This window comes from Aquarana catesbeiana, linkage group LG11, assembly GCF_042186555.1.
Source record: "Aquarana catesbeiana isolate 2022-GZ linkage group LG11, ASM4218655v1, whole genome shotgun sequence".
Lineage (NCBI taxonomy): Eukaryota > Metazoa > Chordata > Amphibia > Anura > Ranidae > Aquarana > Aquarana catesbeiana.
Genome location: NC_133334.1, coordinates 100,485,128 through 100,510,292, shown reverse-complemented (window position 1 = coordinate 100,510,292; position 25,165 = coordinate 100,485,128). Strand labels below are relative to the sequence as shown.

Here is a 25,165-nt window from a genome sequence, read left to right as displayed (position 1 = left end):
CTTCCGGGTTGGAGTAGAGGGCCCCTATTACGTTCATAAAGGATTGACCAATGCCCCATTTTTGCAAAATTGGAACCAAATAAGACCAGGAGATGGAATTGAATGCCTTCATGAGGTCTAGAGAGAGCAAGAACCCCTTTTGAGGAGGTCCCTTATCCCATCCAGACTCCAGCAGAGAAACTATGTCAATCGCTCTCCTGATCTGATCTGGGCCCTGTCTCCCAGGTATAAAGCCAACCTGGTTCTTGGCTGGATATAAAGACTAATAAAATTGGATATTCTGTCTGCCATAATTTTCATCAAAATTTTTAGGTCATTATTTATTAATGATATAGGGCGATAATTATCAATACTACTAGGGTCCTTGCCTGGTTTAGGGATCACTGTGATAAAAGCCGAATTCAATGCCTTATCAAATTGTGCTCCTACACGAAGTTGGTTGAAAAAACAATCCAAGTAGGGGGAAAGTAATGAGGAGAAGTGTTTATAATACGGAACTGAGAAGCCATCAGGGCTGGGGGCTGAGTTGTTTTTAAGATCTTTAATGACTTGTGAAACTTCTTCTGCCAAGATTGGGGACTCTAAGCTATCCCTGTGATGGTCCCTGATCTTGGAGATATTGAGTGAACCCAGGAAGGAGTTAATCAAGCTGGGTAAGGATATCTTCCCTTCCCTACTGTACAGGGTTCGGTAGAAGTCATGAAAAGCTTCCAGGATTTTCTGGTGGTTTTGTGAGAGAGAGCCATTGCACAATTTTATTTTAGGTAAGGTATGAGGTCTTATTTTACGGGATAGACTATTCGCTAGCAGAAAGCCCATCTTATCTTTTTGGTGGTAGAACGGCCCACCCTCCCAACGTAAACTCTTTTCAGCTATGGCAGTGAGAGACAAATTTAAGGCTGTACACGCTGCTTCCTGACGTTCTGCAGAGCCAGAAGAGGGTTTGCGTTTATGTTGTTTGCTTAAAAATGAGAATTCCTTCTCTAACCTGTCAATAACTATTTTGTGATCTTTACGTAGCCTTGAGGTCATTTGGATCTTTTTTCCCCATATGGAGGCATTATGTGCTGCTCACAGAGTGGTTGGGGAAATGTTATTGACATCATTCAATAGGAAATATTCCTGTATGTCTCATTCAATTTCACTGACGTGAGCGGGGTTGCTTGAGATTGAGGCATTCAGTCTCCAGATGTACCCCTGCCATTGTGCTGTTAGTCTGTTTATTATTAAGAGGAGGAAAGAGTGGTCCGACCAGGCAGAGTCTTTTATGATTGATTTATTTACCAGCAGGATATGATTTGCCAGTATAAAGAAGTGATCTATTCTAGTAAAGGTATTGTGAGGGCTAGAATAGTGTGTATAGTCCCGTGCCTTCAGGTTCATTTCTCTCCAGACATCGACCAACCCTTGATGATAGCCACATTAAGGCTCTGCCTGGTAGGACGGATACACTCCTTACCCAGAGGGCGGGTTTTTTAGACCCTGCGTCAAAAGCAATATTAGAGTCTCAGCCATAGATGACCAGGCCTTCGATAAGTGGGGTTAAATTATGAAAGAGGGTCTTAAAGAATTTAGATTGATCCCCTATTTGGCGCATAGTATGAAATGAGGGAGTAGAGCTGGTTGTCAATGAGACCCTTTACAAGTAGGAATCTACCTTCTGGGTCTTTAAATTCAGAAACTAACGAGAACTGAGATGTGTGGGAGAAGAACAAGCCTACCCCTTTAGTTTTATTGTCAGAATTTGCTAGGTAGAACCTGGGAAATTTAGGGTGAATGAAGGAGGGGGTATAAGATTTTGGGAAGTGTGTTTCTTGAAGAAACAACATATCTATTTTTTGGTCATGGTAGCACTGGAAGATTTTCCATAGTTTAATAGGAGAGTTAATTCCCTGCACATTGTGTGAGGCAATGCGTAGGGCGGATTTAGGAGTGGTGAGGTCAGCCATGGAGCAGCCTAGGAGGAAATGCCAGTGATCCCCAAACACCTGCCTTCCATTTGGTGGATGGTCCAAGGTCCAGAAATGCAGTCCCAAAATGGGGGTTGTAGAGAATCTGAAGGGCTCGCTGTTAAATTCGAACTTCAGGCTAAAGGGGAAAAGCCACCAATGATTTTCTTCTGCATCAGTACCGTCAGAAGGGGCTTGAGTGCTCGCCTTTTCTGAATGGTGAAGGGAGAGATATCAGCATAGATTTAGATTTAATGTCCCATAAGCTGGATTTGTGGAGTGATGTGATCTCTCCCCATAACTTCCTCTTTAACATTATAGTGGTGTGGTTTTACCACAATGTCACGAGGCAGTCCATCAGGTCGGGGGGGTCCCAGGGCCCTGTGGGCCCGATCAAGCTCCAGTTTGTGGGCTTGGATGTCTGGAATGAGGCTTTTAATGGGGGAGTGTACTGCTTCTGGTATATCTGTGACAGTCTCGGGCAGTCCTCTGATTCTAAAGTTAAGCCTTCTTGACCTATTTTCAAGGTCGCCAATTTTGGCCATTGCCCCCTCTAACTGGTTATGCAAGTCTTGGAAGTGATCAGTGTTTTGGTCAACCCGATCTATTGTGGCGTCCACTCTAATTTCAATGGTCTCAGTGCAAGATCCCACAACTTGGAGACCCAAGTTACCTGCTCTGGGAGTGCCGGACGAATGGAGCCTTGACGGAGCTCTGTGATCAGGCGTCCATTTCATGCATGCGACTGCTCATGCAATCATTTTTTGATCGATCACATTAGGAGATATCATAGTGAAAACAGAGTTACGATCATATTTTAGCAATAGATTGAAATCCACTCCCCCGTGTGTGGTATACCGATCAAATGGATTTTGAATTATAGATTGATTATTCCTATCGGAAAGGAAGTAACCAGAAAATAAACTGATCGTTTATCGAAGTTTATATAGCCATCATAAAAGAGAGATTACCTCCATGTTGGAAGATTCCCACAAACTTCCTGTTGTGTCTCAGGGAAAGTGAAAAGAAATTTTCCCAATGGTACACAGACAGCAAAAAAAGAAAAAGAAAAAAGCCTCATCTGGGCTGTAACCCTTGCCTACTCTATCCAAAGCTACAATAAAGGTTTGGCTATACATACACTTCGATTTTGCAAAACACATACAAACAGCTCAGTTAAAGCTACACAGTTTAGAATGAAAACGTCCTTTGTCTATCCACCTCACATCCTCTTTAAACTGTGTTATTGAATAAGCTTGCCATTATATACCAACATTTCCAGCACCAGCCCTAACATGTGGTTGACACCAAAGTTTACTCAATCTATTGATGTGCTAACCAGCAGTTAAAGATTAGATATGAATAAATCTATACACAGAATTTGTAATCCGCTCAATTCTGGGGATATTACAAGATTTGCCTCTGGTGGACTTGTACAATCTAGAAGACTGGGGATATACTGTAAGAGCAGAACACTGTGTTCCTGCTCTCTGAGGAGGCAACATTGTGGCACCTTGCACTCACAAAGTAATGATGCAGAGAGCAGTGTTTACTTCATCATGTCAGTACTGCACTTTGCATCATGGAGGACCACTTATAATCAGGAAAAAAACAAAACAAAGAGGACCCTGCATGACAGGAAATCTTAAATGGGTAGTTATATAAAAAAACAAAACACTAAAGCATAAAATAAATGGTGGGGTATCCAGGAGGGCAGGAGGAGTAAGCACAGAGTTGTGATTTAATGTTGGAATTACTAATCTTTATTTGTTTTTTTAACCACAGACAGGAAACTCAGTCCTATACAATTTGGAAATCTACAAAACATCCATGATCCTAAAGAAACATGTACTGATCTAGATGAGACTAAAGCAATAATAGATACATCCAGTTGTTCTGAATATGTGAGTAACAGTATCATATCACCAGGCAACATCTCTATATTTGATTAGTAAACTACTAAAAGGTCTATTGATATATGTGTAGAGGGCTGGATTTCCATCACAGGAGACTTTGCTGGGATCAGTGTTTTCTTGTTTTAGTTATCCTATCACATTAGATGACTGTACATCAAGTGATGATGGGGAACAATGTGTAGCCAATAACTACACAGATAAAAGCTTCTTGAAATTTAACATTAGTGAAAGGTAGGATTTTGTGTGGACACATTTTTCTTACTTTTGGACAGCGTGGCAGTGTCATAATTGCTGTTATTTTTTTTAACGGTTTCTGACTCCGCTGGGGAGATTTTCCCCTACTTTCTATCCCCATAGCACCCCTTTAATAAATAGGAAGTAGGGTTGATTATGGGAAAGGAAAGCATGGATAGTAGTTGTTTTTCTTTCTGTCTGTGTTTCTAACAGACTCCCCATGGCTTCCTGTCCTGATATGGAATGAAGGAAATCACCCCAACATACTAACCCTTCTCTGCTCTATCCAAAATCAAGTTAGAGTTGAATGTAAACAAAGGAACCTTAGTTTCTCAAATGCTGGCATCTTTTTTTCACTATTAAAATGTCTCACTTTGCCAGTTCCTTTGTATAAAGCCCAGCAAAAGATGACATCACCATCACATAATTTGTATGGAAACCTCATAACAGCTATTTTCAATGATTTCCTTGATGCCAAATTTCAATAGAAAATAGAATCGATAAGAGAGGGCAGAAATATAGGTGTTCATCTCAAAAGTAAATGTAGAAAAAACAACAAAACATAGCGCTAAATCGTGGAGACCTGTGGAACAGTCAAAAGTAAGGGAATAAAAATCAATGGATGTTTATATAATTTTGTATTCATTGCAGGACTGCTTTTTTAACCCTTTGAGCACTGGTGCCTTTTTTTTTCAAATGTAAATGTAAATTGATTTCCATTTATCTCTTCACCATCCCCACATTAATAAATACATATTCTCAAAAATATTTTGAGAGGGGATGGCAAGCATCATGAAAAGGTGTCAACTGTGCAATCGTTTCAGTTAATACTTTCTAACCCTGAAAGAAGTACATGTAGAATTGTATTTGTTGATATATTAATTATTTTTATTTTAACACTGCATTTTTCCTTAGCGCTGGGATTGTGAATACCGCCTGAGAGATGCTGCTTTTGCTGACTGTAATGATTTTCTCAATGTGGAAGTTTATATTAATGCCTGTATGCTGGACATGTGCTCCTGTGGCAAATCACAGGATGCATTCTGCCTGTGTAGTACTATCAGTGAATTTTCCAGGCAGTGTTCACATGCTGGAGGTCACCCAGGAAACTGGAGGACTGAGAGCTTCTGTCGTAAGTATGCTTTTCCTGAGTTACTTGTCCTTAAATTGCACAATAGAGCATGTTCACAGTCTAAGCACAGCAAGTTATTTTCACAGTTTTAGCAGACACTAAAATAGTTATAAAAACACAGGCCCCCACTGACCTCTCTACCTGCAGGTACTGTGAAGTAATTCCTTCTCAAAGATCCTCAATGAACACAACAAAAACTCTAAAGAAACACTTGCTCTGTGTTTAGAGGGCTATCAGACTGCCAGGTTTCTACTCTCTACAGAAAGTAAAATTGAAAAGAACTGTGGTTTCAATACTGGCTTAACATATTAATGCATAGTGATATGGACATTAGGCATTAATAACTATGTTACCTCATATGAATTTTATATTATTTTACATCTGTTTAGCCCTGATAAAGAAGAAGTCCTAGAGCTTAGGACCGAAACACATTTGCTGTTCTACTTGATCACAATATGAATTAATTAAAAATTATTTGGACCTGCTGACTATTGGTCTTCACTCAAGGTTCCCCAGTTGGTGGCACTCTGTTAAGCCTCGTACACGTGATCAGATTTTCTGCAGACAAAACTTCGGATTTTTGTCCGAAGGCGTGTGCCTGGATTTTGTCTTGCATACAAACGGCAAGGAATTGTCGGCCAACAAACACGAATGTACTGACGTACTACCTGGTTTTTCAGCTCTTTAGCACCACCCTTTGGGCTCCTTCTGCTAATTTCGTGTTAGTAGAAGTTTGGTGAATGTTGATTCATGCTTTTCATTTTGCCCTTTTCATTTTGTGCTTTTCAGTTTGCACTTTTCATTTTGCGCTTTTCAGTTAATTTCTGAACAGCCGTTCGTCAACCATACATGTTGTGGAATCAGAGGAGATAACATGTATTATTGGCCTTGTATTATTGCTTTGAACCAAGTCCAGTCCAGGAGCAGGAAGAGGAGGAGTTCTTGGACCAAAAATTGGTTGCTTTATTAATCATGACCAATTATGTCATATGCCATTGCTGTGAGAGCTCCAGGAGAATAATCCAAATGTTTTTTGGAATTATCTCCAGTTGACGGACCCCTGCTTTCACCAACTCTTGGCATTATTGACCCCCTATAGAAGAAGAAGCAGGACACATGCATGAGGCTTTTATTTTATTTTTTGGTTGAATAATAATGATTTGATTTGGTATATTTTCTATATTTTTGGATGCATAGAATGCACTTTTTTGTTAAGTTCTATTGGCAGATAGCATGTCTAATTTTTTTTTTTTTTAATGCACAATAAAAAAATTGTGTAGAATAATACTTGGCTGTGTTTTACTTCAAATAACAGTTTGGGAGTAGGCAGTTAGATTTAAAACAATACAATGTAAAATTGACAAGGGACACCAACATAGTTGTATCTTTGATCTTAAAAACTCAGGGATAATGGTGTTGTGGTAACTTGCCCAAATAAAAAAAAAAGCATAATAATATTATTCTTGATATTACTAGAAAAAAAAAGCCAAAATTTGTTTGCAATAACTCCATCAGTATCACCAGCAAAGCAGCTTCATTATTATCCCATTAAAGAAGAAGAGAATGTGCGCTGCATTTCGAGATTTCGGAATTTCCGCCAACAGCCTGTCATCACACAATTCCCGTCAGAAAATCCGATCATGTGTACGAGGCTTAAGTGGCACTCTGTTTCATAAAAGCAGCTTTATCCAACCTAGTGAGCTCAACAGAATTGACTGACTTTCCATAATTTTGTGATTTTGATAACATACCATCCTGGTTTGTTATCAAAAAGAGTATAAATACTAGAGAAAATATTTTTTTATTTTTCCTGACCTGTCCATGCCTCTTCAGAGTTGCTTAGCTTAATAAACTGGGCATCAACATGAAATGAATAGAACATGTGATCACATAGAAAATCAGAACTCAAGAAGAAGCTTGTTTCTTTAGATTTCCCTCCAAGTGACTAAACACAGGTTGATTTTATTTTACTCAGCCTAGTTTCATATTTTATTAAATATAGACTACTAGGTTGTGAGGAATATCTACACATGGGTGGAGGGGGGGGGTTATATGTGGGTTTTATATATATAGACATGAGCTTCAGGAACCCACTCTGTTCACAGTTTGGTGGACCACTAAATAAACTGGCCAAATTTAGCCAATTTGCCACCATGAACCCTTGACTGCTGCTTGTTAACAAACCTCCTGGGGATCTGTTATTTATCAGTGGTAGTACTGCTGCTGCTAAATAAAAGATCCCCAGCTTGCTTTTGTTTGGAAACACATCAGATGGAGATGCTGGGTGATATCATTAACCAAATATCAGCATTCCCAGACTATTCGTTTACAAACAGAATCTGCCATTTTGCAGTGATAGTGCAGTAGGATGACATTGTCGGGTGTTGTGACAACAACATCAAATGGCAGGTCATTTGTGAATGCCAGAGATTTACTTTACTGGATGACATGATTGAAATTATTATATATATATATATAATAAGGATAGGGGGAGCTCTTCATTAAATGACTTTGTCGGAGGTGTGGGTCTCTTTATTTGATTGCAACTCTTTCTGGGAATGAGCTTGAAGGGGTACTTTACCCCATAATCATTCCCTTAGGGGGAGGGGAAACTATCTGGGAGCCCTCTTATCATAAAATGGGTTTCCAGATTTCAATAACTCCCACCTGTAAACCCTTGCATACTTTTGGGGCATCAGATGTGGGGATGAGGTTCAGGAAGGGGGGCCTCATGATCACTACCATCCCTTTCCTGGCCAAAGGCCTGTCATGTACTATAGGAGAAATCCCATAGTATTTTCAAGTGTATTTCTTTAAGTAAAACAAGTAAGAAAAAAATAAAACTGAGTGGGGTCCCAGGCATGCAGTGTGGGAGGGCAGCAAGCATACATCCCCCCTCTCCTCCAGACCATGCTAGGCCACATGCCTTCAGGATAGGGAGGGTACCTTGCATGGGTGGCAGCAAAGCCCCCTGTCCCTGCAATCCAGCTCATTCCAATATTGAGGTGAAAAGGGCCTCTTCCCAACCTCCAATACCACTAGAGGATGTGCGTGTTTTCAAAGGAGGACTTATCAGAACCTCCCAAAAAAGTAAAAAACAAACACCATAACAAAGCCCTTTATTTAAAATAAATATGCTTCAATGTAAACCCAATGTAAACCTCATCGTCCAGCAATGTATATCTTCATGAATCACAATGACAAGGCGCCAATGATGTTTCCATGCTACTATAAAATCCTCTACAAAAAGACAGACCCATGGATGGCTACTGTTTGTAAACAAACAAGCTGGGGGTGCTGGGTGATATCATTGACCAAATATAATCATCCTCAGTTATATATAAAGGTTAGTGCTTAGAAGTATTTGTTAGCAGTAAAATCATTATTGTAAGAAAACCTGCCAGATTTAAAAATTGTGAGATTCATACGCAATCAACAAGCTGCTAACACAATTAGAAAAAAAAAGTAGCTTTATAAAGTATGACTTTATCAGGATATTTATATTGTATCCTTTTCAGCTGCACAATATCACAATATGATACTTTTTTCTATCTTATAGCCATTCAATGTCCCAATAATATGATTTATCACGAGAGTTCCTCCCCCTGTATGAATACCTGCTCTAACCTTGACTCAAACCAAGTGTGTTCTGAGCATTACATAGATGACTGCTTCTGTCCCGAGGGTGAGTTACACAAGGCTAATATACCAACCACATAATAATGTCATGTGTAATGTGTTTTTTGAGTATTTTTCACAGTTTTTATTATTACCTAGTGGATTTTGATCTCCTGTTTAACTAAAGGGAAAGCAGTTAGCAAAAACATACATGGGGTTTACCTAGGGCAGTTTGCATGAAAATTCATCCTGCTTAGGATCACCTACTCCTTGAAACTGACATTCACTGATCAAGGCATTTTGATATTTGCATAACTCCTCCCAGCCCATAGCTTGCATTAGATCTGGGGTTCTTGAGAGGAGCACCTTGTCAGGCCCTCCCACCAGCCAATATCTGCCTGCAAGCATGGAAAAGCACAGATACCCAAGAATAACATCACTGAAAGATATATAATGAAACCGTATATACAGGTATAATGAAAACAGAAAGTTTTTATTTATACCATATTGATGGGGATTGGGGGTGAGGGGATGGAAACCAAGGAAGGCAAAACATAAGCTGATTAAGCTTCAGCTTAAACAATTTTAATGAAAGTTACATTTTATGGGTTTAGGATTGGCGTGTGACACCCACATACCTTATGTTAAAGTGGTTGTAAACCCTGTTACATCACTTTTACCTACAGGTAGACCTATAATAAGGCTTAACTGTAGGTACCATGAATATCTTCTAAACTTGCACAGTTTAGGAGATATTCACTGTATCTGCATGTGCTGACGTCATCGGCACATGCGCACTGAAGGAACGGCCCGCTTGTGCTGTTTCTTCAGTAGCCGTGCCATGACCGGCGGCTCCCACATGCATGCGTGGGAGTGACGTTATCGCGTCATAGCGCCGGAGCCCACTAACCCAGAAATAATTCCGGGAGACATGTCATTGGTTACATCGGTGTATTGGGACCGCTGCAATAGCTTTGATCTAAGGTAAGTATTTCACAATGAGCTAGTATGTGATGCATACTAGCTCATTATGCCTTTGCCTTGCAGGGTTTTTTTTTGTTTTGTTATTTTGTTTTTCTGAGTTTACAACCACTTTATTTATGTTAAGTATTTAATTTGCCACAGACCATCATAAATACATTGTTACTCTTTGGGAACTATTCCACACGGTCAATTGTTGATAATAATCTATTCATGGGTAGGCATGCCTGAATTATACAGCTCCATTCCATGATAATCTATCAGTGAAACTTCTCCAGTTGCGAAGGATCAGAATTATGGATGGAGTTAAAGTGGGGCAACCAAAGGGATTTTTAATTCTAAAACTTTTTTAACAGGGTCAAATCTATATAGTGAGTTAGCTATCATTGACCTTCAATAGTGGTGGAAATGTTGTATGGAAAGCTGTTTTCTACAATGGCAAGTATGTATGGTTATTTGACTGCAAAGAGGAGGGAAGTCTCAGTGTGGCCATTTAAGTTGTTTAGTATACATTTGACACAGTTACCTGGACAATGAAGAATTATTATACCAAAAAAAGGTAAAACTTACAAATGCTTTTTCAGCATTACTTTTTTTACACTGCATTTTCAAAATAACGAATACAACGATTTATATGTTGGATGAGTAATTCGGTAATTTTGTTTAGTATCATATTTTTGGTGGTATTTTTATAAAGGGCTATGTAAAATAACTTTTTATTTTGGTTGTTTTTTTTAATCGGTAGGCACTGTGCAGGATGACTACACAGAACAGGGCTGTGTCCCAGTTAGTAAATGTCATTGTATATTTCAAGACCGTCTGTATCTCCCAGGAGAAATTATAACAAATGACTGTAACAAATGGTAAGAGTTTCCCAATAAATATAATTAGAGCAGATTTGTTAGTAAGTGCTTGTTCACACTGTGTGAAGTGACCTGCATTTTTCTGCACTGAAAAAATAAAGGTCACTGCTAGGGCACATAGAATACCATTTCAGTTCTATGTGCCCCATTCATATCACAATGCTGGTGTAATGTGCGGTGAGCTGCAGTAAAATGCAGCATGTCTGCATTTTTTTTTATAGAGCACTGGATCACGCACAGCAGCACAATGCAAGACACTGCTGTTCAGTGACAAGAGTGAAGTGTCACTAAAAGCTGAGAAAAAAACAAGTCAGCAGTATGATGCTATGAATCGTGTATCACATTGCTCTCTGTCGGAGACAGAGCTTGCATTAGCCCACATGGTAAAACGCAGCAATTTTCCATGCAGGCTAGTGTGAACCTAGCCTATAAACTGTGTGCAGAATCTTTTTTCATTCATCAAATTCATTGTCTTTATAATAGCATCTTTATATTTGGGGACTATGGTATATGTATATATAATAAGGATAGATATTATACCGGTATTTATATTTTAAATATCACATCCACAAATACTTTTCAAATACTGTCTATCAAATATAGATGATGAAAACTGATGTGTCTGGTTTCTTGGCATATGCCAGAACTTTTATTGCATCTCTCTGTTTATAGTTGGTAATTGTAATGCCCCGTACACACGGTCGGATTTTCAGACGGAAAATGTATGATAGGACCTTGTTGTCGGAAATTCCGACCGTGTGTAGGCTCCATCACACATTTTCCATCGGATTTTCTGACACACAAAGTTTGAGAGCAGGCTATAAAATTTTCCGACAACAAAATCCGTTGTCGGAAATTCCGATCGTGTGTACACAAATCCGATGCACAAAGTGCCACGCATGCTCAGAATAAATAAAGAGATGAAAGCTATTGGCTACTGCCCCGTTTATAGTCCCGACGTACGTGTTTTACGTCACCGCGTTCAGAATGATAATAAGTTTGAGCCAACATCCATCGGAAAAAATCCTGAGATTTTGTTGTCGGAATGTCCGATCAATGTCCACTCGTGTGTACGGGGCATTACTGTGATACATGTCCATGCAATAGAGTTGGTAAACTTGAATGTTTAGGTAGACTTTTTTATGCAAAGGTGTATTGGAAGCAAGCTGTACTGTCACAAAAATGAGAAAAAAAATCTGTGTATTTTCTGAATTTGTCAGCAAGAACTAAAGTATGATAGCAATCCCGCAGTGAATATGTCAGCCAGTGAGATACAGTAGATATAGCAAACAATCCAATCAAAGATCATCAAGGACTGGGGAGTTGCTAGAGGCCGGCTCGGGGGGGGGGGGAGTGGCACTGGGTTTTTTGGCTGGGCTGTGGGGTTGTGTGGTTGTGTGGCAGGGGTAAGCTCACTTGCTGCCTGGCTTACCAGTGCCCTTACACACACTGACCTACCTACCTAGCACACACTGACCTACCTACCTGACATGCACTGACCTACCTACCTGACATACACTGACCTACCTGACACATACTCTGACCTACCTACCTGACATACACTGACCTACCTACCTGACATACACTGACCTACCTGACATGCACTGACCTAACTGACCTACCTGACATACACACACACAGACCTACCTGACCAGGAGACAGATGGCCGTATTGTAATTTCCGCCTTCTGGAGCCTGCAGCGCCTATGATGGATGTCACACCAGTGGGATGTCCATCATAGGTGCTGCAGGCTCCAGAAGGCGGGACCTGCTATGTGACTCGGCCACACTCGGCCGCACTCGGTGGCGCTCAGCGGCGCTCAGGATCAGATCGCCCCCCCTCTCGGCTGCAGGTGGCAGCGCTCGGGGCTAATAATAGAACAGAGTCCACCTGAGACCCAGGGCTTTTTGGGGTCCCACTCGGGGCTTCAGCCACTGTCAGCCCTCCCCTGCTGACGCCACTGATCAAGGACCTCACCATTCCCAAGCTACAAATACTGTCCTCCATTGTTGGGACATATTGGATGCCTTCAGCTGCCACTGTGCTTTTGCTGGGCATCTAGTGTGTCTCTGTGCCTTTAAGGAGAATTGAGCACCCTCCAGGCAAACTCCACTGCTATGTGTGATCCAACTTGGGGACTCTCAAAACTATAGAGTTAGGACTGCAGTATACAGAGGAGCCTTGACGTGGGCACTGCGGTTTCCACATATATTTGCAAATGTGGGCAACAAAACCCTCTGTTTTTAATGTGAATTGTTAGACAGGGACAATTTGGTTTGTTTGTGGGTTTGCTGTTAAGTGTGCTGGGAAATTTTTGTTTGTTTGTGATGTCCTCCTTTGTGGGCCAGGTCCCTGGAGTCCATTCCTGCTCCATACAGGCACTATATAAAGAGACAGAGGCCACACACCAGTGATTTCACTTCCTTTAAAAATCTGTATTGAGAAAAACAATGCACATCAGATTACAGTCCACACCTAGAAGAACCCCCCACCACCACACTAACACGGGTCACCCAACCAGTTAGGTGCAATGCATTAAAGGGTTGGCCTCCTAGGTGGGGATTTCAGTACACACGGTTTTGCTTACTAAAGATTTTTGAAGAAAGTGAGCAACCTTCCTCTCTTCACAAATCCAGTGTGGTCCATTTTGAACAAAAAAGAAAAGATGTGTTATACAAACTTATACTGGCATTAGCTTGGCCCCTTTCACACAGGCAATCCAATCAGGTCTGCCTGTCAGTTTTTCAGGTGGACCTAATCAGAAGGTCCATGCATTCCTATGAACAGGCTAATGTAAACGGACCTGTGTCCGTTTACACCAGCCTACCTCTGGGTCTGATCTGGTCCGCTATAACAAAAGCGAAAGGGGACCCATCCTCTTTTGTTTAGGTAAATCAGATTGGAGGGTACGGTAATAGGTTTTAAATGGACAGCGGAGTCTGTTTACTCCTGGCCGCTCAAAGAGCAGAGCGTGTCATCTGCCCACTGTGCTTCGATCAGCAGAGGATCTGATCCCCTGATGATCTGAACAGAATCTGCCCCATGTAAAAGGGCCTTTTGTCAATGATGTACACAAGCCGATCTCCACTCATAGAATCACTTATATCTACATATTATGACTACTCAAGTATTTCTGTTACAGCCACTGTATATCCGGAAGATGGAACTGCACAGCGCATGCTTGTCCTGGACCTTGTTCTATTGAAGGAGGAGCCCATATTACCACCTTTGATGGGAAGTCCTATACCTTCCATGGTGACTGCTATTATGTGCTGTCCAAGGCAAGTGACATTTTCATTGCTCTTTGGTGGATAGATTGGTAAGAAAGAATATTAAGAAATTATAAAGCTTTCTGAGACACTTGGCAGCAATTGCAGTATGAGACAATTTGGCTTCAAAACCTTATTGTTTATAATACTAAAACCTTACTGTTTATAATACTGTTTTTATAGCTATGGCATTAGGTATTTTTACACATGTGATAGATATTCAAAGTCAATGTAAGCCCTAACTGAAACATTTTGGGTCCATGCAAATTAGGAAGAAAAAAATGTCAGAACCTCTGGCAGAAAAAAAATGGATAAGAAATGCTCATAGTGGCTCAAATTGCACAAGAGTTTATGAGAATTTATAGGCATGTGCTTTTATAAGGGTTTTTCCCAAAACATTAGACTCTGCTCATTTTTCACTATTATCTTTGTACATTTGAAAACACAGAATGCCCCTAAACCTGCAGCAGGTGCTTAGGTGCTAAGGTCCCACTTAGGTGCAAGGGTTCCCACTTAGGTGCAGAGGGTTTCCCGCTTGGTTGCTGAGTGCCCCCCCTGTGTTGCTAGGGGGTTCCTGCTTGGTTGCTATGGATTTCCTACTATGTTGCTAGGGGTTCCCGCTTGGTTGCTGAGAGCTCCTACTTGTTCCACCTTTACTCTGGTTTGCTCATTACTCAAAGACCAGTCCAGGGTATTTGGGTTATGTATTTTATTTGGATGGGAGAAGAGATGAGTGTGAGACTCCAACTAGAACTATTCACAATAGATAACTCTCACTTGGCCTCACCACGTTATCTGAGGAAGCAGACACACTGCTTTTGACCATACAGCCACATGTATGAAAAGGTTAAGTCTTCTTCCTCTCACTAGCAACAGACTTGATGCACTAAATTATCTTCAGGACACTCTCTAGCATCCCCTTTACTGACACCAGTCCACTGACTCTTCTAGTTGAAGGGTGCAGCCCTCACTCGACAGGCCCCAAAGACACAGATCTGTACTCACAGTAGGCAGAATCAGATCCTTCCTGGTGTTTCCCTTCCAGTCAGCTCTGCAGGACCTCTGGGTTCAGCTTGTCTCTCTCTAGGCCCCTGGGTCGGCCACCCGCCTCCGCAGAGGAGAGGGCAGCCACCCCTCTCCCCCATGGGCTTTGTTCCCCGGCTCAACTCCCCTGAGCACATGTACTCTGGCCTTAGATACAGTATCCCACAATGCAATGCAGCACTTTCCTTCTGCCAGTTGCCAGGGCTGTAACAAAAGCCTGTGCACTCACTTGCCAGGTCCCTTCCCACTGTCTAATATGCCTCCCTATTGCACCAGTGGTGGACAGTCAGAACAAGCTGAACTGCACCTGAGTCCAATGAGCAGACCTAACCAATAGATCATGCTCCCTGGTAGGCAGAGAGCACTCTAAGTTTTGCCTGACCATCTTCCTGGTAAGCAGAAAGATCAAAAACTATACTCTCTTTTAGCACCTACCTAGGAGGATGCTACACAAGTATAATGTAAAATAATGTAATTTATTAAGAATAAGTGGGTAACAAAAATATAAATGCACCTCAAATATACCAGAGCTGCATAAATTAAACCAGATAATCTAATAAGTGAGTGAATAGACAATGAACAACTGCCCAAACTAAATATATACAGACTATGAGAAGCATAGTGTATGAGGCAGAGGCATACACGGAGTGTAAGTCGGGCAGAAGGCGCAGGGAGCAAGCCAGGAAAGGGAGAGTGTAAACAGGAGAAGGAACAAGCAGTCAGATAAGGGATCAGGATGCAGGGTCAGGGTGCAGTCTCAGGACCAGGACCAGGGATGCAGGATCAGAATGCAGGAACACAGGTCAGAGGCAAACACCAAATCAAAAAGGGGTAACACAGGCAGGGCTTAAATACTCTTTCTGTAATGAGCATCAGGTGATGACTGATTTCCATGAGCTTCTGACTGCTGAGAGACACCTGCTGGTGGACACTGCAACTGCAGACTATAGGTCTGGGAGCCACAGTGCCACCGCAGGTAAACCCTTTCCTGACACAGCCTCTGCAACAGACAACACATATAAATCTTCAAACCAGGCTTTTATGATGAAGAGTGGCTTCTTTTTCTTTTGTGAAGGGTCATGATTGTGGAACACGTAGAAAACTGCTTGAAGACAGCACCTATTGATCGGTGGAGTAGAGGGTTAAAGTAATATTAAAGGCTTTCTAAAAAAAAAAAAAAAAAAAAAAACATGTTAAACTTACCTGCTCTGTGCAGTGGTTTTGCACATAGCAGCCCCGATGGCTGCTATGTGCAAATGGGGGCACCCAAGCAGGCTCTTTCCTGAGCTGCGGCTCTGTGTGTGAATAGACTCGGCCCGCCCCTTCTCTCTCCTCATTGGCTCACTGGCTGTGATTGACAGTAGAGGAAGCCAATGGCTCCCACTGCTGTCTCGGGTAATAAGAATGGAGAGTCCCCGAAGAGCTAAGGCTCTCATGCATATCACTGGATCAATATGGGGCTCAGGTAAGTATTATGGGGGGCATGGGGGACTGCTGCACACAGAAGGTATTTTACCTTCATGCATAGGTAAAAAACCTTGAGCCTTTAGAACCGCTTTAACAGCCTAGAGTGGAGCAGTATAGTTTCTCGGCAGCAATTCTTTTTCAGGGCAAAGTAAAGAAAAATCCCCAAAAGACAAATAGACTTTGCAAGGTGCAGTAGCAGTTGCTCCAGAGCTTAGTAAATGAGGTAATGTTTCACTTTATAAAGAATACCTAATTACACGCAAGGAAAAAAAAAATAATTTTTTGCTTGCACATGATTGAATGATGAAAGCCATCAGAGCTCCTCCTCATTTATTAAGCTCTGGTGCAACTGCACTTTGCAAAGTGCACAATCTATCTGACCTTAGTAAATAAATCCCTAAGCCTGGGTTCACACTGATGCGAATTTACAACGAGTTTGACGCGTTTAGAAACACACAGATTCGCAGGTCATGTAAAAAGCACAGTATTCCATGGCTTTGGTTTACATGTAAGCGTTGCGAATTTGGTGCGAGAGAAAAAAAAAGGGTCCTGTGCGCGTTGACTGCGGGTGCAATGCAAATTCCTATGGTGCAGTGGAATTTTATCTTCATAGGCTTCTATTGAACTTGCAGTAAACTCGCAGCACACAGTTCACATAACTGTAAAATCGCACCTGTCAACCTCAAAACGTAAGGCAAATTCGCACCTCACACAGGACAAAAAAACTGATCAAATTATCAGTACATCGCATCACAGTAGTGTGAACCTAGGCTTAATATACAATTGAATGTATTTTACTATATCTGTTCGACAATTGCAAAAAAAAAAAAAAAGTGTTGATTTTGCCAGAAATTATCTGATAACTTGCTGTGCTCTCTGCCTGTGCACTAGCAGGGGTTATTAAGGTAAGGAATGGGGGGAGGATGCAAATCAGTCTGTGTTCATTGTAAACCATCATAAATAAAGTAGGCAGGACTGACACCACGTTTTTAGGAATTCAGAGCTATGTTGTCATGTCAAAAAGGAAGGTAAGGGCACACTATATTTCTGGCACACCATCAGCTATTTTTTTTGTGCTTGCGACACATTTAAAGGGATAAAACACAGGGAAATGTGCAAGTATTTCAGAGATGTACTAAATATGTATTTTATTTGCTCTGGGCATATACTTTTGAAAAAACATATAGAGAAGGATCAGTCACCCTTTGACTCATTCAGCTGTCTCTTTAAGTTGAGCTTCAGCTATTACGTCCTATAAAACCATTTTTATAGAAAGCTAAAATAGTAAGTATGTAACGAGAAATCTAGAACTCCATATGCTCTAAGTACCGTAAATCATAAATCTGAAATATTTATGTCCATTTGTTTCATAGTGAAAATAATTTGGGATCAATAAAAGATACATTTTAATTTTGTATTTGCCATGATTCAATGTTCATACATCGTCAAGAGAAATCAAATTAGTTGTTACTAAATTGATTGGCAATAATAACTAACTGTGTTTCTTTTTTGTTGCAGGGAATTAAAAATAGCTCACATGTTATTTTAGGGGAGATTACTCATATCAGTGCCTTGGAGACCATTCTCAAATCCATTATAGTGCTTATGGATAACAAGAAAAATGTGAGTATATCAGTTCATGTTCCTAACACTGACTAGTAATCAACCTGACTTTGTAAACAATAAAAAATCATCAACAACTATATAATGATTTCAGCAAAATAATCTAGGCAACTCTAATGTATAAAGATATTTTCAGAAGAGCGTTTTCAAGATTACATTAAAGGGGAAAAAGCAAAACCCCAAATAATCGATTTAGGATGGATGTCTGTCAGTTGAAACACTATCTGACCCTTCATATCTACTACAGGTTAACTATACAAAATGAAAACTTCAATTTTTGGTGGAAATGACCTTTAACTTTGACCCCCTTGTGACCCTACTAAGTAAAGTATCCATTCACCAAGATGACCATTCACCAAAATTAATTTTTTTTTGTATAAGGGCAATTCCATCTGCTACCTTAAGATTCCATATTGCTACCTGTTTTTTTTTTTTTTATCCAATCACCTCTAATTGTTTTGCACTCTCCTTCCATATTTTTCAACAACATAGACATATAAATTTCACTTAAGATGTGAAATAAAAAAATCAATGTGACCACAATAATATCAAACTGGAGGGTCGATCGTGAGCAAGGGAGACAAATTACAAACATGTAGCAAACAGTTTATATAATACAGGACGACAACTTAAACTGTAATATATTTGGTTAACTGTTTCAAGAGCACTCCGGTGGGTGAAACCTTCTACGTTCTACTGCTTCTCACCCAGATGAATTTGAAGATCCCCTATAGCTAGGTAGGATAACACAAGCATCTTTAAACTTAAAGTGCAAATAAAAGCAAAAAGTTTTCTTTTGTTCTGGATAGAGTGGAGAGGGATTAGATTACCTGTCAGGTTCTATTGCTGTCTGTGCCCCCATTAGAGCGATTCACCCTCTCTATTTGTCCTGTTTAACATTAGCATTGAAAGTGAAAGTAAAAGAAAAGTACTAGAGGGGGAATCTTCCAATAGGGACACTAGTTCTGGTGGCCTAGGGGTCCCCTAGGGATTCCCTTAATTTGCAGGGATTTCCTCTCACTTCCTGTTTTGGCTATGGAACCAGAAGTGAAGAGAAAACTCCACAATGGGACACATATGGCAAAAAATAAGCCAACAGGAGTTATGACCCTCCCTTACTCTATCCAAAATTATATATAGTCCATTTTAATTGTTGATAATAAGCTGCTCAGCCAACATTATGTTTTTTAAAAATGTTCAGCCAAAACGTTGTTGCTTAGTTCTGGATACAGTGATCATATACATACAAGTACTTTTAATATCCTATTAAGCCCAATCACATGATATATAAGCCTATATAAGGGGTAGGTATTGCCTTTACCTATGTCCTCCTTGTTACCCTATTAAGCAAATATTCCTTCTCTGTTCTAGGTGGTGACTTTCAAGACTGATGGCACAGTTCTGCTGAACGATCAGAGGATAACACTGCCTCAGGTCACAGGTAATATGACAATGTGCAGTATAATTCACAACTGTGTTAAAAAATGTTTACTACATCACAGTGGTTGCAGAATTCTAAGCAATACTTGTTTATTGAGCTGCCAAAATAATCTATAACTCTGTTAAGCCAGAATTCTGATTCCTAAATATTTGTTAACTGCACAGCCAGGCAGGTTCCAGGCTTATTTCTTGGTTTACCAATGCAACTTCCTATGTTTTTTTATGATCAGCCTCTTCTTCACTGGATAATGAATCAGCATCTTCAGCTCCATAAAGCTGGATCAGGAAATAGTAAAGCTGAGCCACAACTTTCCTGGTTGTGCAGTATGACAGAGTGGTGGAAAGCCTAAACCACTGATTAGTGATGAGCTTGGGTTCGGGCTCGGCTTTCATCTGAGCCCAAGTTTGCCCAAACCTGTTAGCTACCATTGGTGGGCCAATGTGCTGCGGGCAGGAGATTTCCTGGCCCGCAGCCTACATACACAAAGGGGCGGGGATGCTAGTGACACAATTGACCTAATATGTACACATGCTAGGTTACCGTCATTAACCTAATAGGGCCATATTAGGTCAGTGGTATCATGAGCATTCCTGCCCTTATGTATATGTGCAGCTATAGGGCAGGGAATCTCCTGCCTGCAGCTTATTTGCCCAGCAATGACAGCTAACTTCTGGGCTTGGACTAAACTCAGTTTGGCCTAAACCCAAGTTCATTTCTATCATCTACCAGGGCAGGTATTATACTCCACACAACATTTTAACCTCAGAATATCAAACCTTCCTTTAGATCCTCCTCAGCTAAATTCTCTCAAGCCCTGAAAAAGGGGGACTTTTGTAACCCCTAAAATGCTTTTAACCTCCCTGGCAGTTTTCCCGAGTGTGGCTCGGGGTTAAATTTCAGCACCATTAACGGTAACCCCGAGCCACACTCAGGATTGCATTGCAGGATCCTGGTGCAGTGTACTTACCTTGCCCCCAGGATCCTGCGATGTCCCCCCGCTGTGTTTGCGGGCTCTGTCCTCCGCCCGAAGCCTCTCTGTGTTGAGCTCCGTTCCCTGCGAGCATCGGAGGAGCCCGGCGGCAAATTCAAAAAAGTGAAAAATCATAATACATACAGTATTTTATTTATTTTATTTCAGGTACTTATATAGCGCCGTCAATTTACGCAGCGCTTTACATATACATTATACATTCACATCAGTCCCTATACCCTCAAGGAGCTTACAATCTAAGGTCCCTAACTCACATTCATACATACTAGGGCCAATTTAGACAGGATCCAATTAACCTACCAGCATGTCTTTGGAGTGTGGGAGGAAACCGGAGTACCCGGAGGAAACCCACGCAGACCACAGGGAGAACATGCAAACTCCAGGCAGGTAGTGTCGTGGTCGGGATTCGAACCAGCGACCCTTCTTACTGCTAGGCGAGAGTGCTACCCACTACACCACTGTGCCGCCCGGTGTAATCTTACAGATTACATTACTGTATGAAATTATTTCACATCCCTTTTGTCCCTAGTGGTTTGTCCAGTGCCCTGCGTGCAGTTTTATATGATATATACTGTTTTAGACCAGCTAGAAAACAGCGATAATAAATTAGAACTCTTGCAGAATTGAGCGATAGTGAATCGTGGGGAAATTAATTTTATTATTATTATATTATTATTTTTTATAATTATTTATATTTATTTATTATATTATAATTTATGATTTTGTGTTTCAAACTTCATCATACCCGGGATAACTACTAGACTCTTGTTTGGACAGATTTAAGTGTGTTATTGCTAAGAATTACAGGCCTACAATATAAAACGCCAGATTTCTATGCAAAATAATTGTACCGCTTTGAGACGCAAAAATCTGACATAATCATACCGCCAGGGAGGCTGCAGAAATATTTTAACCAACAGATTTACATTTGGTTCAACAACATTTAAAATCAGGTAAAACAGTAGACATTTAAGCTTCAACTACACATTTTGATATTTTCCATGGAATTCCACTTCAATATGCAATATTTCATATTGATGTGAATGTAGAATCCCAGAATACTAACACCAGAATACATTTAACATAGGAACTCATACACATGTGCAAAACAAGCAGTGTAAAATGGTAGCCCAGTGGTTGAAATACAAATGTGGCCAATTATTGGTATCTTTGTGCTTTTTTTGCAGGCAGTTTTTCTATTTCTCAACCCGCCGATTCTTACATCATTCTTGATGCTGCATTTGGCCTTCAGATGCAGATTCAGCTGCAACCCATGATGCAGCTATACATCACTATGAATGAATCTTTCATTGGAAAACTACAAGGTTAGTTGAAGAGGACCTGTTACCTCAGTGACCATAATGCATGATATCTATACCTGACCGTACTGCATATTACAATATTTGTATACAAGTATGTGCATAACTGACATAATCTTTTCAAATATAAATATGTTTGTCTATTTGAGTGTGAACAACCAATTTATGAGCATTAAGAGTTTTTGTTATTTCAGTGCCTCCTGTAATAACAAAATGTAGATAACATTGGCAATAGCTACTGCATAAAATAAGGTAAAACTTACTTTCAATCTGAATTTAAGTTTAGTTGTACCAAATATAGACTGACTGCCTCAGTATGCATTTAAATCTTTTAATACTTACAGAGAGGTCTGCTAGGAATATGCTTTTTTTAAGGATCTGTGAATGAACTAAAAGGCCTTCCAATGCATATTAAGGCTTTATATCAATGAACCTGTCAGGATTAAACAAAGTATTTCATCTTTTTATCTCTTTATAGTCCTGTACCTCTACAAGTTTTGATCTGTGGCTGTTTTTTTCTTTGTGAAAATGTTGCTTCTTGCGTTCTCTTTGCATTGCTCTGTGTTGGCAGAGCTGAGTAACAGCCACATACCTAGTAACAAGTGTCCCTTCACAAGCTTGTGTTACAGAGGAGGAGAAGGGGTGTATCAGATCAGTCTTGTTACTGGGTACTGATAACTGAATGCATTCTAAAGCTAGCCATACACTAGTACATTTTCAAAATATTATTCATAAGAATAGTAATATGTGCATTTTTTAAGAATATTCTCAGTACATTTGATGATTTGACAAATGTCGTTTAAAAGGTCTTCAAATGTGCATTTGCTCTTAACATTCAATTTTGGAGTGAATAGACTTTGCTTCATGAAAACCTCATGAACAATTTGTTTGAGGAAAATTTTCCATCATGCTTTTTCGAATGTTATCATCACTGCAGTCGAAAATGGACATCAGTTTGACCCAACAAAATCAAACATTCTTAAAAGAAAAAAGCATGAAATTCAACTTGTGTATGCACAGCTTTACTGTGGGGTCTATTAAACTACATACAGGAATACCCAATTTTTAAGTACACAATGGGGTTTATTTACTAAAGCTGGAAAGTGCAAAATCAGGCTCATTTCTGTATAGAAACCAATGAGCTTCTAACCCCAGCTTGTTCAATTAAGCTTTGGTAATAAAACCTGGAAGCTCATTGGTTTCTATGCAGAAGTGAGCCTGATTTTGCACTTTTCAGCTTTAGTAAATAAACCCCATTGTGTACTTAAAAGTGGGGTATGCCTGTAGTTTTATTTATACATGTGGAGGTTATTAGTACAATGGAGGTTATTAGTACAGAGTCTATTTGACTGCGCATATATTTCTCTGGCTTCAACTGGTTTTAAATTTATGAACATTAAAGTTACAGGTTTTGAGATGTAAAGAAATATTGATATATGCTTGAATCTGTTTTTATAGGTCTTTGTGGAAACTTCAATTATAAGGAAATAGATGATTTTCAAATATCAGGTGGTCTAGTTGAAGCCACAGCCTCAGCTTTTGCCAACACTTGGAAGACCAGCGCCATGTGTTCTGATGTGTCAGACTGGCTAGATGATCCGTGCAGCCTCAGCATTGAGAACAGTAAGACATCATCTTTATCATGTTATCTCAGTTATGTTGCTATTTAATAGCCATGCTGAAATGGTTTTAAATCAACTTCCTCATTGGAGACATAGTCCAAGGTGATAACCCAGGCATTCCCACAAAAGCATTAGAAGGACCACTACATTCAAAAGTAAAAAAAAATGTCTGGAATTGGGTTTTCACATTCTCCCTCATTCCCAGATGCATCAGCTACAAAAGATGAAGGAGCGGCATGGAGGTGCTGACAAAGTGAGGGGGCCTTTGCAGAGACAGGGTCACTTTGCCTCTATACTAGAGGTTTTCATTCAATATAAGTCAATGAATATTAAGAACTGATATTTTTCAAAGGTGTTGGGACATATAAATAATTTTCTGTACAGTTAGCAACTATCTTCGTAAACTACTGCTGTCGCCAGCTATTTTAACTGGTAAAACATTTATTTTACTTTGTTTCTTCATTTATTTCTCATTTACACAAATTAAGCACAGTGTTTCATTCTTTCTAGAAAAATATGCAGACCATTGGTGCTCTTTGCTGGAAGGTAACGAGTCTCCTTTCGCCAAATGTCATTCAACCATAAACCCAGCTGGATATGTAAAGGTGAGTGTTGCATTGTATGTGGTCACATGTAATAACATATTCTGACTTACGAAGCACTTCTGTGCATGGGTTGTGCATACACTGCAACATTTCAAAGAGAAGAATGTGTACATCTTGCTCAGCACCTGTCACTGGTGGTCTATAGAGAGAGCCTTGAGGTTACTGGAATGCTATAGTGACTCCCTAGTTTTGGCTTATGGTCATCTGGAGGCTGAGAGCCCCTCCACTGCCTGGCTCAGTCTACTACTTTTTTTATATCAAAATATGTTTATTGAGAGAACACATGGTACAGAAGAGGAAAAAAAATCAGTAAAGCTTATCATTCCAGTACATCACATTGTAAAGACATTTACAACTTACAGTTTGAAGACATTAGTTACAGGGACTTATTGTATCCCCCACCTGTCATATACAACAAAACTCAACCCCAAATATACCACAACGGTCTGCACAAATAGGTATAACAACGCCATAACATGAGAACCTGGGAACTATAGAGAGTCAACTCACACACCCCATCAACATTCTCCGGAGTCACCCAGGGAGCATTCATCCCACGAGAAACTGCAAAGTTTGCATCAGGGCCTGCTCCCTGTAGGACATCCCTGTAGTGTCTAGCCATGGGGACCCCATTTTTCTAATTTATGGAGCCGGCCCCTGTGTTGATAGATATCTCTCCAGGAGAAGTGTACCACCCATATGAGTCACCCATGTTTTAACTGGGGGGGGGGCGAAGACTTCCCGCCGAGGAGAATACCTGGACAGAGACACCTGGAATATTCCAAAAAGTGAGGAGAGTACCTTGTTCCAATAACGGTGGAGCTTTTGGCATCGCCAAAAAAGATGGATAAGATCCTCCGATGTCAGTCTCCTACTTTAGTACTTTGGCAGTCAGTGTATCTGCCCAATCAGTGGTGCTGTGGTTCCTGTTCTCTGTGTCAGCAGACAGTAAGTCTTTGAGCATGAAGTTAAGCAGGTGGGGCTGTCAGTGTAACTGGCAAAGTAAAGTAAGTCAGCTCAGGGTCTGCTTGGAGCAGCCATCTCTGTGCAGAACAGGACAGGGTGGTAAAAACTCAGTACAGACCAGTACA

General features: G+C 40.4%; 1 protein-coding gene across 1 annotated transcript in view; it reads left to right on the top strand.

The window, feature by feature from the left end:
• Nucleotides 1-25,165, top strand: part of LOC141112210 (mucin-2-like) — a 245,720-nt gene that overhangs the window by 25,525 nt on the left and 195,030 nt on the right. Inside the window, exons 5-14 of the mRNA XM_073604810.1 lie at nucleotides 3,735-3,853; nucleotides 5,015-5,231; nucleotides 8,791-8,916; nucleotides 10,576-10,693; nucleotides 13,836-13,974; nucleotides 17,992-18,096; nucleotides 19,468-19,537; nucleotides 21,716-21,853; nucleotides 23,306-23,470; nucleotides 23,980-24,074. Of these exons, the coding sequence (XP_073460911.1) occupies nucleotides 3,735-3,853; nucleotides 5,015-5,231; nucleotides 8,791-8,916; nucleotides 10,576-10,693; nucleotides 13,836-13,974; nucleotides 17,992-18,096; nucleotides 19,468-19,537; nucleotides 21,716-21,853; nucleotides 23,306-23,470; nucleotides 23,980-24,074 (1,292 nt within the window). The remainder of the gene's footprint in view (nucleotides 1-3,734; nucleotides 3,854-5,014; nucleotides 5,232-8,790; nucleotides 8,917-10,575; nucleotides 10,694-13,835; nucleotides 13,975-17,991; nucleotides 18,097-19,467; nucleotides 19,538-21,715; nucleotides 21,854-23,305; nucleotides 23,471-23,979; nucleotides 24,075-25,165) is intronic.